This window comes from Typopeltis vanoorti, chromosome 2 (genome assembly GCF_054136105.1).
Source record: "Typopeltis vanoorti isolate ZY-2024b chromosome 2, IOZ_Tvanoo_1.0, whole genome shotgun sequence".
In the NCBI taxonomy this organism is placed as follows: Eukaryota; Metazoa; Arthropoda; class Arachnida; order Uropygi; family Thelyphonidae; genus Typopeltis; species Typopeltis vanoorti.
Window position 1 is genome coordinate 159,149,117 of NC_143550.1, and position 19,470 is coordinate 159,168,586.

At 36.1% G+C, this 19,470-nt stretch overlaps 1 protein-coding gene across 4 annotated transcripts in view; it reads right to left on the reverse strand.

Moving 5' to 3' along the window:
* The window catches only part of LOC150109570 (solute carrier family 15 member 1), a 440,305-nt gene that overhangs the window by 25,465 nt on the left and 395,370 nt on the right, over positions 1 to 19,470 (reverse strand). For all 4 annotated transcript variants that reach the window (XM_090409050.1, XM_090409043.1, XM_090409063.1 and 1 more), the window contains 2 exons: positions 18,852 to 18,975; positions 11,918 to 12,046 (listed from right to left, as the gene is read on the reverse strand). In XM_090409050.1, the coding sequence (XP_090265176.1) occupies positions 11,918 to 12,046; positions 18,852 to 18,975 (253 nt within the window). The remainder of the gene's footprint in view (positions 1 to 11,917; positions 12,047 to 18,851; positions 18,976 to 19,470) is intronic.

Sequence of the window (19,470 nt, forward strand, 5' to 3'; positions counted from 1 at the left end):
CTATATTGAAACTCATATATATCATAGATATATCTGCTGTCAATTAACAGATAATAACAATGGTGGGTTAAGATGCTAATTTAACTTTTTAACCAGTTTTCTTGCAACCTCTACCATAAGAAAAAAAGGGAGATGAATATACAGTTGTACACTTGGATTTTTCAAAGGCCTTTGATAGATTGCACATAATAAATTGGTAGACAAATTGAAACAGATGGGACTGGATAAGAGACTAATGATTTGGATAGGCAGTGGTGTAACCGGGGAGGGGGGGGTCCACCCAGGCGGCACTTTTTTGGGGGTTTCACGCGAGACACAATTTTATTTGTTGACGATTCTTTTATTTATGTTAAATTAGCAATTTTTATTACTTAATTAATAATTAGTTTTTAACAACTGTACTTACAACTAAAATAAACAAAATCCAAAAATCCAACAAGTTTAAAGTATTATATAAGCAAAAGGACATTAAGACTGTGTTGTGTCACTTTTAGAAGAATTTATAACATTGGAAAAATTAAGTAATAACTCTGATTAAGGTTCTTGAGAATTTAACAAATATAACAAAACCATTACATTTTCCTATCTTACTATAATTCAATCGCACCACGATTGCTATTGCTATTTCCTGCCTAGAGAACAGTTTCCTTGTGTGCATCCTACCCAAATAGCGGCATCTTCTTTCCTATTATTTCAAGCAAAAATTACCAGTAATTTACAAGACTTGAGATACTTAATTTACAAGAATTGAGATACTAGGAACAATCCTTCACGAATGACCAATGAACAGATGCTATGGTACTAGGCCAGTAAAGATAGAGCAGCTATGTACATATAATTGTTGTGGTATTAACAAAAGATCATGCAAATCAAACATAAAAGCAAGCTGAAATTTTGAATTGAAATGCTAATTCCCTTCAACTAAATTCAATATCTGAAACTGCCATAAAAATATTCACTATATATTTCTTAGTTTTAACACATTTATGAATTTTAACACTTTCCATTTATTTTTATTGCTGCCTTGGTTTGAGCTGGGGGGACAGACTCCTGCACATCTAGTTTTTAGTTAGAGCCGTGTTTGCCGGTGCAACATATGGTTTTGCTCGAGTCTAAATAGCATAGTTTCTGTGGGAAGGGAACATGTGATTCATTAGTTAGTGCCATTTTTATCCCAGTTGTCTCTAATTGCACTATTTATTGAGAAATATATTACACATACTGCAAATGTTTCCATACCTTATTCGGTGATAGAATAATACTGGGGAGGGCGTGTGGTTTACCATGGGAAGTGAGTTACTATCACCCTGAAATGTGTTTAAACTTTTTTTTTTTTTTTTTTCTGGTGCGAGGTATACTTGAAACTTTTCAATTTCTTTTTTCAGAAAGTAAATTCCAGGGTGCGAGTTACATTCCAGTAAATACGGTAAGTTATTTTTAAAGCTATGTGAAATGTATTACCAATATTCAGGAGATTATGAAGTGTTATCTGCACTTGATTAGATTGCATGCATACTCTTCTCATTAATTTGCATGTGTGTAGGTCGGCTTATAATTGTACTAATTTTTGGTTTGCTTAAACTTGGTTGGTATATGCAGAGAGTGATTATGATGAGATTTTTCGAGTCCAAATTATAATTTTTGTCAGTGTCTATATGTCTCTGTCCACATTTTTACACCCCATAATCCAATTTTCATTAAAGTTATGAAATTAAAAAAAAAAAAAAATATATATATATATATATATATATATTTATATACATTGTTATAAAATATGAGCAATTCGCTCATTTTTTATAACAATGTTATGGCCGAGTTGTATAAAGGGAATGGATATACTATGATAATGTTGGATTTTTCTAAGGCATTTGATAGGATACCACACGATAGGCTGTTGTGTAAACTGGAGAATATGGGATTGGAACATAATCTATTGACTTGGATCAGGGAATGGTTGATACAGATATCAAAAAGTGGTATACAGTGGGTGTGAATTTTTAAGATTTAATGTGTGCATTCTCTACCGTAGTTGGCCTTGGCATGCATCGCACCTAGAAACATCCAGCCGAAGCCAATGCTGCAATAAGAACAGAGCACGTCAAAGCACGTTGGACTGCTGAAAAAGAAAAGATCCTCGCCACTCATGAGATCGAGTTGATGGCTCAAAGGATAAAGAAAATCAATGAGGCTTTATTTAAGGCGTTCCATTAAGATCCTTGGATGCCATCAAGTGTCATAGACAGAAAGCCAATTACAAAGCCTTACTTCAAGAATTGGCAGCCCATCTGCCACAGGTAGGGACAGGTAATATCTCAGCATCTCCTGTCCCTGCCTCTCCATCTTCCAGCTACCATTCTGCTGTTGAAGAAGAGGCTTTGATTCTCAGACTGACATCATCTCTTGATGATCCTCCTCTTCGAGAATATAACCATCAAATTCTTAAATATCTCATCCAGACTCACCTTCTGAGAATGGATATCACAGATCAATTGAATGACTACCTCCACGCTGAATTCTCTGAACACTTCATGCCTCGTCAACATCAGCCTATGTCTCATTCTAAAATGACTTTGTCAAATAGGAAGCAGAGGAAGAGGGCCTATGCAGCTATGCAGGCCCTCTATAAAAAGAATAGATGTCAATGTGCCAAAACTATCCTTGATAGTGCTTCCCCTCCACCTATAGAAGACTTACATGATGATTTTGTCAAATTCTGGAGTACCGTCTTTTCTGCTCCACCTCCACACCTCCCTGATTATGATGACCAATCTATGATATTGAGGTCCATTCCTGCCCTTCAAATATACCAGCCTGTCTCCATCCAGGAGATTAAAGCAGCTCTTCCATCCAATTTCTCCACCTCCAGACCTGATGGCTTTCCTATGTCTAGGCTTCAGAAGGTGCCGTTGAAGATTCTTCAAGACTTACTGAACATTCTCCTTTCCAGTAAAGTAATACCACCATACTTATGTGCTTCAAGAACTATCTTCATTCCAAAGAAAGAAACTTGAAGTTGTGCATCAGACTTTAGACCTATTACTATCTCCCCTGTGTTACTTAGACTCTATCATAAAATATTAGTTAAATGACTTAAGCAACATATACAGCATGATTATAGACAGAGAGCTTTTGTCCCTTCGGATGGCTGTGCAGAGAATATATATCTTCTTTCTTCTCTTCTCTCTAATTCCCAACCTTAAGCCTCTATATATGGACCTCCAAAAGGCCTTTGATAGCATCTCCCTTCCTGCTCTCCTTCGAGCGCTGTCTATTGCTGGATGTCCAGAACCCTTTCTTTCCTATGTTATGGAGCTATACTTGGGTAGCTCCATCACTATCACTACAGGGTCCCGTGCAACTTCTATTCAGGCAGTGTGGTGGTGTTCGCCAGGGTGATCCTCTATCTCCCCCTTCCTTTAACTACGTCATAGACGAGTTTCTGCATTCTCTTCCTAGCCATATAGGCTACTCTCTAGGCATTTCTTCCTTTAATGCTATGGCCTTTGCGGATGATCTTATTCTCGTAGCCTCTACTAAGATAGGCTTGCAGGAATTCCTTGACCGGGCAGTTGACTTCTTCTCTATTCAAGGCCTTTCTATTAATGTAGAGAAGTCCTGCTCTTTAGCTCTTGTCCCCTCTGGTTGTAACAAGAAGCTTAAGGTCAAGACAATAGAGTTTTCCCTGCACGGGAAGCCGTTGCATGCTTTGACCATCCTGGAAGAGTGGAGATACCTCGGTATCATGTTCACCCCAAAGGGAAGGTCTTCTATCCCTTCTATCCTAGAAGCTGGGATCGCTTCTTTGAGGAAAGCTCCTCTCAAGCCCGAGCAAAGACTGTTTCTCCTTTCCCACTATCTCCTACCTCGCTTTTACCACAAGTTGGTGCTTGGTAGGATGGTACTGTCCCGAATGGACAGGGCTATCCGTTCAGCCATGAGATCACTCCAACTGCCGCCTGACACTCCTACTGCATATTTCCATGCGAGGATAAAGGATGCAGTCATGGCTGATCCCATGACTGCGGCTGTCAAGAATCGCACAGTTAGAACTATCTTCTTCCCCCATCTGCAGAGAGGCTTTCTATAGCCCATTAATACAAAAAGACTTTAGGCAGGCTAAAGGCTGGTCCCATTATCAAGGTACTTTAATCGAGTCAGCACTCGCAAAAACACAAGAGATGGGCATCTCTGTTGCACTGTTCTGTAGATGGTGCTCCTTTAAAAGAGTCATATCTGGTGCCTCCCCAGCATGATTGGGTAAGGGATGGCACCAGACACCTCCTTGGGTTCAAGTATATTGACCTTATCAGGAAGGATCAATGCCCCGCCTACTCGAGCCCGCACAGCTCGATGGGGTAGTGATGACTCCAACTATAGGGTTGGCTGCCACTACGGTGAGACATTGTCTCATATAGCCCAGTGTTGCTTCTGCACCCATGGGGTCCACATGAGGAGGCATGATGCCGTGGTCTCCATTCTGAACAACCGCTTTAAAAACAAAAGTTGGGAGACTGCAGTGGAACTACATTATAGGACCTCCGCTGGTTTGCGTAAGCCAGACTTAATGATTAAAAGAGATGGTGACATTTGGGTAGTTGATGCTCAGGTGGTGGGAACAGGGTGCCCACTAGCCTATAGCCATAATAATAAAGTAAATTATTATAAAAATAACCAAGATCTAGTTAGTAAGATAAGGGAAGAGCATGGGGCAACTCCGAGGTTTACCAGTGCCACCATCTCTTTACATGGGGTATGAAGTGCAGATAGTTATAAGGACTTAAAACAGCTTGGGCTTACGCAGAGTGATATAAAAGTTCTTTTCTTGAGGGCCCTACAGGGCACACTGGTGGCATGGTGATGCCACCAGAGAATGACTACAATGATAACTAGAACAGGAGGGTAAACCACTTGTAAAGGCTTAGGCCTATATCAAATCTGGATGTGATGTAAGGGTAGTACTGCCCATAACCAGTACAAAGATTAATAATAATAAAAATAAATAAATAAATAACCAGTGGTATACCTCAGGCAATGATCCCTCTCATTTTTTGCTGCGAGTGTGCACAGAAATTTTTGCATGTGTGCAAAATTTGCCTTCTTTTAAAAAGTATGTGCGCACCCATATGGGTCACCATACTGATCATTTAAGCAAAAAAGTTAAAAGATTTTAGTTCACACTTTATCTTTTAGTTTTTTAAAACACTTTTTTAGTTTTTAAAAGTATTTAATTATTTTTATTAAAATTATGAAACCATTGTTTTAATTCCTCATGATCTTGAACTAATTTGATCAGCCAATCACGTTTGGGAATTTTCCATGAGTCAGGAAATGTAAACAAACCGTGAGCCATTCTATATGCTACTTAAAAATTACACATTTAAGCCACACCCCTTTCACTTTGGCATCAAATCGCTAGCCTCAAATAGGGTTACTTCGAGAATGTAATAAAAAATGCGAGGTTATAGGCTTGAGCATTGCCAAGTTACCGTATTTTATAAAGAATTTATAGAGTGATGTTTAGGTGGAACTACTTTAATTAATAAATTTTAATTTCATCTTGAAAATCTAGTGTGCGCATATTTTTAGCTTTGTGCGCTAGTTGTAAAGCGTGTGGGCGTGCACATGTGCACAGCTTAGAGGGAACGTTGACCTCAGGGTTCAGTCCTAGAGCCGTTATTGTTCAATCTATATATTAATGACATCAAGCAGGGTCTATCATCAGATTTGCAATTGTTTGCTGATGATGCAAAGATAGGCAGGGCAATCAGGGATGCTACTGATATTCAGTAATTACAAAATGATTTAAATACACTGGAAATCTGGGCAAACAAAAATGGCTCTCAGTTTAATGTTAGTAAGTGTAAAGTTATGCACTTTGGCATGATTAGAGTGGCATGATAAGTTCCAGCAGCATATTATATTATGATATAAGGGATCTGGTGTATTGGTGGATAAGAATTTAAAGTTCAAAGGTCACATACGAAAAGTTGCAAATACAACTCAGAGGATAATTGCTATGTTAAAGCAAACCTTAACATGTAAGGATAAGGAAGTAATTTTGTCTTTTTATAAGGCTTTGATAAGACCACACTTGGATTACTGTATGCAGATTTGGTCTCCCAGGTTCCAAGGGGATAAAGAAACTGTGGAAAGGGTGCAAAGAAGAGTTACAAAGATTATATCTGGATTATGGGATTTAGATTATGAAGATTGAGAGTATGTGGATTACAGACTCTGATTAACAGGAGAAAGCGTGGTGATATGATAGAGGTCTATAAACTTTTGAATGGGTGTTATAGCATTTCAAATGATGAAATTTTTCATTATATGGAAAGTGGGGAGAGAACACGGGGGCATCCATGGAAGTTAAGGTTGTTCACAGTCAAAAAAGGGCTAAGAGCTAGGTTTTTCTCCCAGAGAGCAGTGAGTGAGTGGAATAATTTGCCCTTACGGGTAGTGAGTGCATCAGTGGCTGCCCATGAAGTTTTAAGTGGAGGTGCTGCCTATACAAAATAATTTTTAAAAAAATTCTTTTTTCCTAATTAGTAACCAATTTATTAATATACAGATTTATTTATTAATAAATTGGTTACTAATTACGAAAAAAATAATTTTTTAAAAATTATTTTGTATAGGCAGCAACCCACTTAAAACTTCATGGGCCACCATTGGAGTGCATCTAGTGTAAATGAATTTAAAGGAAGGTATGATAGCTGAGTTGGGTAATTTCAGCCTCCCTCGATGAGTCACTGACTTCCTGGAGGTGTCAGATAATAATAATAAATATATACACACAGAGTCGGGTCTCTTTTTATGTGGCAGATACGTTCCACAGAAAACCGCATATAAAAAAAAATCGCACAAAAAAGATCTAACTTACATTGAAAAATTAGGGATAAGTTCCATGATTTTCTAAAACCACATAAAACTTAAGCAATGAATTAAAATAAACCTAAAATTGCATAAAAAAGTTTATAAAAATTCAGGAAGATAAGAATGCCTAATTTTGTTTTAAAGATTTATTCATTTAATTTTTTTGAAAAGTAACAATTTCTTTTACATTTTTTCATCAGAATTATCATCGCTATTAGACAATATTTGGCAACGTTTGCAAACTGGCGCGAAATCACTTTCATCACCAGAAGAGAGAGTCAGCACATCAGATTGTATTGTAAAAGCAATGGTTCTTCACAAACAGAATTAGCTTCACCCTCGTTCGATGCTGCCTTTTTTGTTTTCAAGATTTATTCATTTAATTTTATTGAAAAGTAACAATTTCTTTTACATTTTTTCATCAGAATTATCGTCGCTATTAGACAATATTCGGCAACATTTGCAAACTGGTGCGAAATCACTTTGATCACCAGAAGAGAGAGTCAGCGCATCAGATTGTATGGTAAAGGCAATGGTTCTTCACAGACAGAATTAGCTTCACCCTCATTCTATGCTGATTTTTTTTTTCTTCTTACAATGTAATCAGTCATAAACTTTCTGCGATGATGATTTTGCTAATTTTTTCAAACATCTCGTGATATCTAGACATACAGTTCTTCAGCTCACATTGGAATTTAAAGGCTCGTTCAGAATTTGTGCCATTAACAAGAAAATGATTTTCAGTTTATTGCACAGTTGAAGACCTTCTCGAATTATATTTGCAGTAAGGGGAACAAGTTTTTCTTCCGCTTCACTATAGTTTTCTTGATCTTCGACGATATCTAAAGTTAATCGATATCCAATAATATCATCGTCACTTAAGGCATTATCCACAAGCAAACCCACTTGCATTTTTCTCAAATTTTGTGATGTAAGTTCGAGTAGGCATTTTGTTCAAAAACAATCCTGTTTCATCAGCGTTAAAGACTTGATCGGCACAATATCCACCGTTCTTCAATAATTTTGGCTAACTTCTCTTGAAAATTTTCGTCTGCTTCTTCATCTCCTGCGGCAACCTCACCTGTAATTTTCACGTTATGAAGTGCATTCCTTTGTAAAAACCCGGTTAGCCATCCTTTGCTAGCTGAAAATTCTGTATCAGTCTAGGAAGCAGAACTAGACGGCTCCAATTGCCTCATCTTTTCATAAAACCGAAGAGCTTTTTGTTTAATTAAATAACCACTTATAGGAATTCTTCTTTGAGTTAATTCTTCAATCCAAAATGAGAGCACTCGTTCCATTTTTTCTAAAAAACCATCTCTTGAGTAGGATGATAATTTGGCACTTAGTTTTGTGCCAGAAATGACATTTTCTTATTGCAACTTCATTCTTTTTAATTGCTCTAGTAGTAGGGGAGTTGAAACATTATAGGGGAGTTGTAGTTAGGTTAGGTTACCGAACGAGTTTGTGGCTTAATATATTTCAAAAAATTATATATATATTTTTTTTAAATAAAAAGTAAAGAACAAGGGGCTTGCAAATTTGAGAAAAATTTAACAAAGACTTGCGCAAGCCCCTTATAGCTCACTACCGTGCATTCCTGACTGTATGCGTGGTCAGTGTTTTTTTACCACTGTGCTATCACTGTTTCTTTCATTTAGCAATTTTTCGAAGTAATTACTCCATACTTCAAGGATATCTTTTTCTCCCATTTTCATGTCACATTTATCATCTATCTTCTTTTACAGCACTCTTTCCTCCATTTCTAAGCTTCTTCAACAACCTCCAGAATATCTTACCACCTTCTTGATATTTATTTTCTATGTTCTTGCCAAAGTCCTCCCATGACTTTTGTTTAGCGTGTTTTACACAGTGTTTTGCTTTCTTATATTTGTCTCTGTATTCTCTAAGAGGAAAAGCGGACTTATTTGCCAGAAACTTTTAATATGCTTTCTTCTTTTCCTTCACTGCCTCTTAAACTTCCTGTGTCCAGCATGGAGTTCTGATTTTTCTATCCTTGCAGACAACCTCACCACATGCCTCTCTGGCTGAATTAATCAGGGTTTTCTTCACGGTTTGCCACTGAATCTCAAAGGTTTTGTTCTGGTTCTCAAACTCTTTCATTTTTTTTTTTTTCAATAATCTTTGTGTATTTTAGTCTACAGTTCACATCTGAGAGCTGCTGAACTTTTATTCACTTTAAAACTTTTTTACATGTCATTCTTTTCAATATGAAATTCAATTTTATCCTACTCAAGACTAAATAGTGATCACTTCCAATTTCAAATCCTCTGTACACTCTGGTGTCCTGCACCAGGGAGAAAACATCACTATCAACAACAACATAGTCAATGAGACTTTTCTTATTCCTTGCCTCTTCTCTCCATGTGAATTTGTGCACATTTTTATGTTGGAACATGGTGTTAGTAATAACCAGTCCATGTCCTGAGCAGAAATCCAACAGGTATTTGCCATTATTATTAGCTTTGCTCTTTTTTCAAAATTTTCCCAAAATATTTTTGTATGTCTGACAATGATTTCCTACTCTGCTATTCAGCTCCCCAAGAAGGACCAACTTTTCCTTTTCCATTGTGTCAGTTGCTTTCTCTAGAGCCTCAAAAAATTCCTCCACTTCTATCTTAATAGTGCCTTCTGTGGGACTATAGGCACAAATAAGTCTCATTGTCCGGTTCTCCATTTTGTTATTTGCCCACATCACTCTACTTGAGACTGCCTGCCATTCAAGATTAGCCTCGTATTTAGTGTTGAATACTATGGCTGCTCCTTCTTTTCCTTGATTGTCATTGCCTGAATATAACAATTTGTATTTATTCCTCAGAAAGATCTCACCAGTTTTTGTCTTTTTTTGTTTCAGTCACCCCTATTATGTCGATCTGGTACTTATCTATTTCCTCAGCTAGCTCCATTTCTTTGCCATTCAGACTTCTTATGTTGATAGTACCAATCTTTAACTCTGGTGATGTTGAGTTGGGGTGTGCTTTTAGATTTGTTCCAGTAGCTGACTTTTCGCTGTTCGCCTGGTGCCCTGGCAAAAACAATGGGGTCCTTGTTTAACCGGGCGACGCCCCAGCTGGCATGAAATTTTGTCATGTTGTACCATCATTTTGTATATCAGTTTAAGCCAATAAGAATACAATTTGGTCAGCTTAATCCCAAATATATTTATATTTATTTATTTGCTACCTGCTCTTTACGGATTGAGCAGAATGTCACAACCACCAGAAAAGAAACAGACACTCAAATGAAAATGATATTAAACAATTTAAAGATTACTGGACTGAAAAATTTGGCATGATTAAGAAAGATAATAAAGCATTATGCATGTTATGTTCTGAATTAGTTGTTTGTAAGACTTCTTCTGTAAAGAGACATTTTGAAACTGTTCATAAGAAATTAAGCAATAAAAGTGAGCAAGAACAGAGAGAATTAATTTCTCGTGAACTGAGCAAGACAAAAAAACAGTCCGATACATTGATGAAATTTATTTCAGGTAGACCTAGTTCCAACTTAGTTGCTGCTAGTTTTGAGGTTTCAAAAGTTATTGCCAAACATGGAAAACCACTCAGTGATGGGGAGTATATTAAAGAAGCATGGCTAGAATGTGCTCCTTTCCTTTTTGACAATCTTTCAGAAAAGGTAAAAATTATTCAATCCATTAAAGAATTGTCTGTGAGTAGAAAAACAATTAAGGATTAGTCAAGTTGGAAAGGAATAAAGCAGAACAATTAACAAAAGTTTAGCTTCATGTAAGTTCTTTTCTATTCGTGTTGATGAGAGCACAGACATTACATCATCAGCTAGGCTGGCAATCTTTGCTCGATTTTTTAGGGATGACGAAGTATGCAAAGAGAGGATTAACCTTGTAACACACCTGAGCATATCAGTGGTGTTGAAATATGTAAAGCAGTTATGAACGAATTATCTATTTGGCAAATTGAAAATGGTTCCCTTGTATAAGGCCTTGCTCAGGACTCATATGGACTGTTGTGTGCGTATTTGGTCACTTGGTTTTCAAGGGAATGAGGATATATCAGAGAGGGTCTAGAGAAGGTTCACTAAGGCAATGTTTGGTCCATGGAAATAGAAGGAGAGGGAATATGATTGAGACATATAAGTTGGCGAGGAGTTGTAACCAAATTAATGTATTGTGGAGGAGATTTTTCACAGAGTAGAGAGAAAAGCTACATAAGGATGGTGTAGGTAAGGGAGTGAGAAGATTCTTTGCATCGAGAGAGTGACTGGTGAGTGGAAGACACCACATGAAAGTGTGATGAAAAAACTGTGCACGAATGAATGAATGGATTTAAGGCATGATTAGATTTTTTTTTTTTCACAATAGCAAGCAGACCTCCTGTGATGAGTCTTTTGACTGCATGGATGTTTGATGTTAATAATAATATTATCATTATTAATAATAATACCTTTTGGCTGGATAGGCCTGAGTCTAAATCCTGTTTAGGATGTGAAGAACCATCATAAGAACTTATCATACAACTTTGTTACAATCTCTAGCTTAAGAAAAAAATATACAGTTATACAGACTTTCTTACTTAGAATTATAGTTTTTAACATTCTACTCTTCCTTAAAGTTATTGCAGAATCCTCTAGCTCATTCATTAATATGATACCCTCTGGCTGGAGTTGGAATCCTGTTTAGAATATGAAGAGCCATCATAAGAGCTTTTCAAGTGAAAGTGAGTTGGCCATTCTCATACAAAGAGGGCATGTTTTTTTCATCTCAGAAATTTGTTTGAAAACTAGCCAAAGAATAACTGCAAGTAAGATGAAAAAAGCAGACTATGTAGAAATAATTAACTTACCATCATAGAAATAATTAGTTTCTAGGAAGCCATGTTACTTGGCTGTAACAGGTCACTTAATGCTTTACATTCAAGTTGAGATATTATAGCTATCTATTTATTAAAACATACAAAAATGATTCTATAAATAAAAAATATATAAAATTTGAAAATAGCTATTTGAGCATCATCAGTAGAAAAAGCAACATGTAAAAATTCCATACCTGAGAATATGAAAATTCCAAACCAGTAATAGAAAACATGATCTCTCCAGCAGTGATAACAACATACTGTGGAATCAAATACAGCATACTAACCGAGTTTGGCTGCACAACAATATGTTTCCTTTGAATCTAAATAAGAAATAATTAAATATAATGGATAATTATATTCTATATTAATAGTAAATTAAAAATGAATTTAATGTGAATTATTAATTAAATTAAAGTGAATGAATTTTCACATGAATTTAATCTATTATATTTAACCTTTTCACAGCTAAGCTTGAATTATCTTGTTCAAATAGCAGTTTAAAAATGGCATTCTTGAGTGCACTTTTTTGCATATTCTACCAAAACAGCTTTTAAACCCATTTGAATTTTGCAGGCATGTGCCGATAACTATCATGAATAAAATTCAGTTCACTTCAGTTCAAGAACCTCTCTTTTCTCTTTCTACACTGCTATATGGAGGAAAATATCTGCACTGGTTCATATAGCAGAAGTCTCATAGACAATGTGTCATGGTCAGAGCATTCCCAGAGATAGTAAAAATAGCAAGAAAATGTGCAAGCTGAGCATAAATCTTGAAAATTGCAAGAAATCATCAGATTTCAATCAGCCAATCATGAAGTCTACTGTGTAACACAATACAATAACATAATATCAGAAAAGTTGATAAGTCAAACATGATGATAAGTTCTCCTGATAGTTTGTAAGACCTTGAAATGCAGTATAAAATGTTCCTTTTTTTTTTCTTTTTCCTACTCTACATAAGTTTTAAATTTTCAGGCACTGTACAAAGTAAAAGCAGGAAAAAATATAATACCCACACATTTTTAATTGACTCCTATAAAAGGAAATATTCAAAACTTCCATACACTGAGAGCAACCATTAAAATGGGGGTGTGCATCACTTTGTGACCAATCATTGAGATTAAAATGAACATATTCTGATCCCTGGTTCTTCCCTTAACATAAAAAAGAAAAATCCCACTAGTTCACTAGGTACTGCAAGGGGCAGGGGCAGATTAAGCCAGCTGAGGGCCCCTGGTGGTAAAATTTACGGGGTCTCTAAAAAAATTTCTACATTTAAAAAAGTTCATAACATTTCTCTTGCAGCTTGGTATACTTGTGTGGCAGTACTGAATTTGTCTTTATCTTCTTTTATAAATAGTAAAAACTGTTCCAATTCTTCATCAAATGCATAATATCTATATTGTTCTTATAGATTTTTTTAAAATTTTCCACTTAGCTTGGGCCCCTGGCAGCTGCCAGGTCTGACATCTGCTTGATTCTTCAAACATTTCACTTAGGGAGGGGGAGGGAGAGCAGATATCATACAGTGGAAAAATTTTGAAAAGATGAAGGTGATGCAGAACATTCAGAACTACATAAAAAATATTGCACAGCATTTTCGATAAAACATAACTTATAAGTGACAAAATTTTAGTTGATCTTGATTTGGAAACAAATTTTATATGTTACTTGATAATTAAATTATAAAAGGAAATTGTAAAAATAAGTCAGCATGGAGAATTTTCTTAACAATTTTATACTTAACTATTTTCTCAGCATTGAAAAGATTAATGAATAATTTAGATCACATTAATTTTCCATTACATAAAAAATACATACAACTTTTTTATTTTAGCAAATGAAAGTATTATAATATTATGACAAACCCTGAAATATTTTCAGTAAAGGCCTCACTTGATAGTTATTACACAGTCATTTCCTCAGAGTCCAAAGACTCATTATGGGAGGACAACATTAACCATCAGTATCACAATATCTATTATACTTCTGCTTGAACTCATTAACTGACAAAGTACTGCAAAGCAGTCCATTTATTTACCACTATCCAAGCAAAAAAATCTAGTCCTTGCAGGTTTACTAACCATAGGATTGATGCTTTTGCCTCTTTCCTCCTGTGCTTCTTCAAAAAATTTTTCCTGCAACTATCTTGCAAAGCTCCTTCTTAAATTTACATGCTTCTATCATATTTCTAATGAGCATCCACTTAAGTCTCATAAGGAGGAGGAAGGGCATTCCATAGATTTGTTACCATCTGTATCTTCCTCCCTCTACCAAGATAGATGCCCAAAATTTATATAGGAGTAGCTAAGGTTGTATCAAAGCCTCATAAAGAGGGATAATAACTTTCTTACCTCTAACATGTTCTCAAACATTTATGTGATCCTTTGAGCTATTTTACACACTTGTATAATATGTCTTCTGAACTTCAATTCCATTTATCGTCATTTCCAAATTCTTAGCCTCTTCAATTTCTGCAGCCATTTCTATCAATGTAATACATAGCTTTTAATCTTTTCATCCCAAAGTGCAACCTGATGCATTGCCAAATTGAACCATTATCTTTTATCTACATTATTAGTCTATTAAAATCATCCTACAGGATCTTTATTACACCACCTTTATTAGCTATTGTCTTCCCAGTTTAGCGTCATCTCCAACTATCCACAGTATATCCAGCATGATTTCTCCCATAAGTGTCTATCCTGACATTCTATGCAAATAAATAAATAAAATAAAACCTTATATTTCACTCTGACTTAAATTTTCTTGCCACACTTTATTGCTTTCATTTACTGCCTTTACCACTATCTTAATTCTGATAATCATTCTTTGATTATTTATCTCTGGAGGTTGATTTTCTACAGTCTAATTACCCTAAAAACAGTGAGATTAACTTCCTTAGAGACTTCAACGTTCATAATTTTTAATAGCACTTGTGGCATGATTTTGTATATTAGACACATATATTCACAAGAATATAGTAATTTTATTACTGGAAATATTTCAATCAGAAATTAACTGGTCATCATCAGTGGATCAGCATAACCACAAGGTGAAGTTAGAACAAAGAATGTTAATCCTATTTACAGAGCTGAGCCATGCTGGATGCAATAAGTGAGGTGAACAGGGTGAAATGTTTAGTAGGGTGTTGCTATAGACTTGGTAATGTGGAAGGCAGTGAGAAGGAAACGTTTAGACAAATTAGATGGCTAATAAGTGAAATAAGTGAAAAACAATATTGGGATAAGTGAAACATGGCTGAATGAAGATAATATCATAACAGGAATAGAAATGGAAGGGTACAGTATTTTTTGCAAGGATAGAAAGGGAAAGAAGGGGGGGGGGAGCTGTTGATGATAGCAGGGGAATTAAGTCCACATAAGGTAGACACATGAAAGGAGAAAATAGTGCCGCCAATGGTTATGAGGCAGTGTGGTGTAACATGGAGGTTACACTACACCGCCTGAAATATATAAACAACTTGGATTAGTGAACAAAGGAAGAGTAATTATTATGGGTGATTTTAATTATGGTGGTATAGATTGGAATGAAGAGATGGCATTTGGAAATAAGGAAAATGAATTTCGAGTTCTTGAAAGTTAACTATCTTAGGCAGCACGTAAAGAAGGACACACGAGGATCAAGATTCAAATATCTCATCATTTCATCAGTATGTAATTGCAAGAGAGGTTTCACACTGGGGAGAGCAATACAGAGTCAAGCGGATGTTATTGCCTTACAAGAGGACTTGAATAGATTGCATGAATGGGCAGGTAAGAGGAACTGTTGTTCAATGTTGCAAAGTATGCACTTCATGGGAAAACTTTAATGGAAGTAGAGGAGATGAGAGATAGGAGTGATGGTGGACAAGAACCTGAAATTCAGGGGCCACATTGCATAAGTTGTGAAGACATCAGTGGTTAGGTCATGTAGAGAGAATGGAAAACTTCTGCATGCCAAGAAGAATACTGAGAGATAAGATATATGCTACAAGGAAAAAAGGAAGACTGAGATTAAGATGGACTGATGACATAATCCAAGACTTGACTACTATGAAAGTGAAAGGCTGGGAAAGATTAGTCAAGGACAGAAGATTATAGCAAAGTTGTACAGGAGGTAAAGGCTCACAACAGGCTGTAACACCGGATGGTAGGTAGGCAGGTAGAGGAGATGAGAGATCTAGGAGTGATGGTGGACAAGGACCTGAAATTCAGGGATCATGTTGCACAAGTTGTGAAGACATCACATCAGATAATGGCAATGATGCAGAGGACCATGACATGCAGAAACAGAGGTTATGATTCCATTGTATAAGGCCTTGATCAGACCTCATATGGATTATTGTGCACAGATTTGCTCACCAAGTTTTTATGATGATGAGGATATGTTGGAAAGGATCTGGAGAAGATTCAAAAAGGAAGTCAGTTGTCTTCAGAAAATATAAGTTGCAGAGGCTTGTGAATAGGAGGAAGGGGGAGATGATATGATTGAGACATGTAAGCTAGTCAGGAATTGTTATTGGGTTGACATGGAAGAGATTTTTCATAGAATGGGAGATGGAAGTAGAACAAGAGGCCATTGCTGGAAACTGTATAAGGAAGGTGTGAAAAGTTTTTTTTGAGCTGAAGCTGATTGCAAGAGCAATCTTTCATATTTGTATTTGCTACGGTGTAGCAAAGTGGTTTTCTTCCAGCATATTCTGTGGTGGTTATCTAGTGCATGGTCTGCAAGTCCTAAGTGGCTGTATTGGTGAAATCAGATGCAGTCTTTGTGTTCAGATACCACATAAAAACTACCAGATAAAAAATTTTCTTATGTGGTAGTTAGGTCATTTTGTGAGCTTTTCAGACATGCCCCAGATTTATGGAATGGTGATAGATTTAGTGTAATCTCTGTTAAGAAGGGGGGGTTTAACTGTTTTAATATTTTCTGGAGTTTTTGGGGGTTGTAGCCATTAACTAAGAAGGTGTTAAGGATATGGTTAAGTTCAGTAGTTAGGGAATTGTTGTCTGAACAGATTAATTTAGCCCTGTTAAACAGGGTTCTTATAATCCCATATTGTTGTGAGGGGGGGGGGATTGTTGGTGAATTAAACTTTCTGTAAACAGAGAAAGCCAGGGATCCATCTGGCTGGCATGTAATCAGAGTGTCTAGAAAAGGGAGACTGTTGTTGTTTTCTTTTTCCAAGGTGAACTGGATTCTGGGGTGTTGATTGTTTAAGTGTGTTAGAGTGATATAACTGGTCAGTATGCCACCTCCTTATTCACAAGTGTCTGGGAGAATGATAATTCTTATCATTCTCCCAACAACCTGAATCATTTCTAACTGTCTCTCCTTTGAAATGTACTATAAATGTGCAAGAGGTTCTCCTAGAATTTGTCATTTTAGTTTTTTAAGCATTTTTCATGAATAAATATTTTATAGTGGAAATATTCTGAGGAGAATAATATTTGTGTGTGTCGAAAAGCTCAGACCCAGAACATCTAAATAATGTCTGTGTAGCAAATGTCAGTGACTAAGCCACATATTTTTACACATGGAAGTATTTGTGAATGATTGGGAATTTTCTGACATCGAAATCTTAACATTCGGAAAGGGAATACTGCTGTTTATGACCGGGCATAAAAATTGTGTGCAAGCTGATTACAACAATGGGTGGCAATCTCAGAATTGAACAAAATAACATGTTGCAAATGTCAGTGACCAATCAGAAAAGAAGTACAAAGAAAATTTTTCCACTGAAATTGAAGATCAAGAGAGTCTGTATCCAATTCTCAAATCTAGTAATATTAAATACTGTTTCTTTGCAAGTTCACATTCCAATGTGTAAGTGCTTGTTTTGAAACCCAAGTGCCGTGATTTTTTTAAAAGTAATAGGCCTACAGATTTAAATTTTAATATGAATAAGAGATAGGGGACTTTGTTTAATTTTGGTGTTAAGAAATCTCTTATTGAAGGTGTTTGTGATGCAACAAATAATGATTCATCCAGATCAAGTCTACGGAGCAATCTCTAAGATATACAAGAGGAAGGGAAAACTACCAGCACACAGAAGAAAAAATCTGCATTCACTTGTAAGTACATGGACAACTATTTAAAAATTGGTTTCATACAATGCCCTGACACTGACCAATTGCCACAACTTCAATGTGTCATTGTGCTACTGTTCTGAGAAATGAAGCTATGAAGCCTGACTTACCTCGCAACTTACCTGACATCTCAACACAAAACATTCTGATCTAGTCAACAAATGCATTGAATTCTTTATGCATAAAAAAGATGCACTTAAAATAGAAAGAAAATTATTTCCCAAACTTCAACCACTGACACTTCACTTCTTATGACATTCTATTTAATATCATAACAGATAGCTAAATGTAAAAAAACCATATTCCATTGGTGACCCTCATGACAAATGACAACATTCACATGGATTGGTTGACACAATAACCAATCACAGCCACTGATTTATGGGTGCTATTGTCTCGGTGCACACTCCTTCCCCCTCCCCCCCTGTCTTGCCTTCTGGATGGTTAAAATCACTGGAATGCTAAGAACTTGACTGGCTAGACCATCTATACATCTGTTCAAAGGACTCAAATTTGTGACTGCACACTCGGGCTATTAATGTGAATGTGATGCAATGTTTACAGTCGAAAAGTATCTTCTCCATGAAGTATTAGCATATTGTGTTTAATTTTAGAAATCATGCAAAGCCAGGAAACAATTAGGGTAGTCCTCAACAGGAATAGATGCAAAAATATAATATTGGTGATACTGCTATTCTGTGGGTGTGCTAGATACATATCCACAGAATATACACCCTGAATATATGTCCTTGATACACACACACACACACAGTTAGTCCCTCAGTAAAAAAAGTCAAAAAATGACCATGCCCTTTGATTGAGAACTAAGAACATATAAATCCTATGGAATTTCTTGACAGAGAAATACATATACATATAAATCCTATGGAATTTCTTGACAGAGAAATACATGAATTCCTCACATGAAGTCGGTTAGCCAGTCTCATCTAGGGAGACCAGCTTAAATATCTTCTGGAAACTAGAGTTTTCATTTCTGCAAAACTTAAAAACTATTTACTAAAATAACTTACCAGTGTACCATTTGATGAAGTAGATAAAACAATGATGTAGCTTCCACCCATGCTCATCTTAAAGGAATGTCCTACTGCATCAGTTTTATGAGTCGTGCTATTCACTGGTAGGTAAATCGCATAACTAGAAAAATATCAGTATGCAATTTGTTTTTTTACATGTTTTATTTTACATTCAAAAATTTATAAAAAAAAAACATGACTTTAATGGCATACATTTCATTATATGAACTAAAACAAAAACAAACTTATATATGTTAAGCCTGTGGACCTGAAAATTATCATCATCATCAGACCTCCATGGAGTCAAAAGACTCATCACAGGAGGTCCCACTGTCACATCATACCATGACTTATATTATTCACCATCTCTGCACTAACCACACACTATTGGAGAATGCATTCCAGTCACCTGCCACTCTCCATGCAAAAAACTGCTCTGCATACCCCTTGCTCACAGCCTTCTTATACAGCTTCCACAGATGACTTCATTCTTCTCCTGTATACCCTAATTCTATGTAAATCTCTTCCACATTAACCACCTTACCGGCCATTATGGATCAAATACGTATCCTCATAAGCTTCGTATCCATTATATATTTAAAGGTAATATCAATAG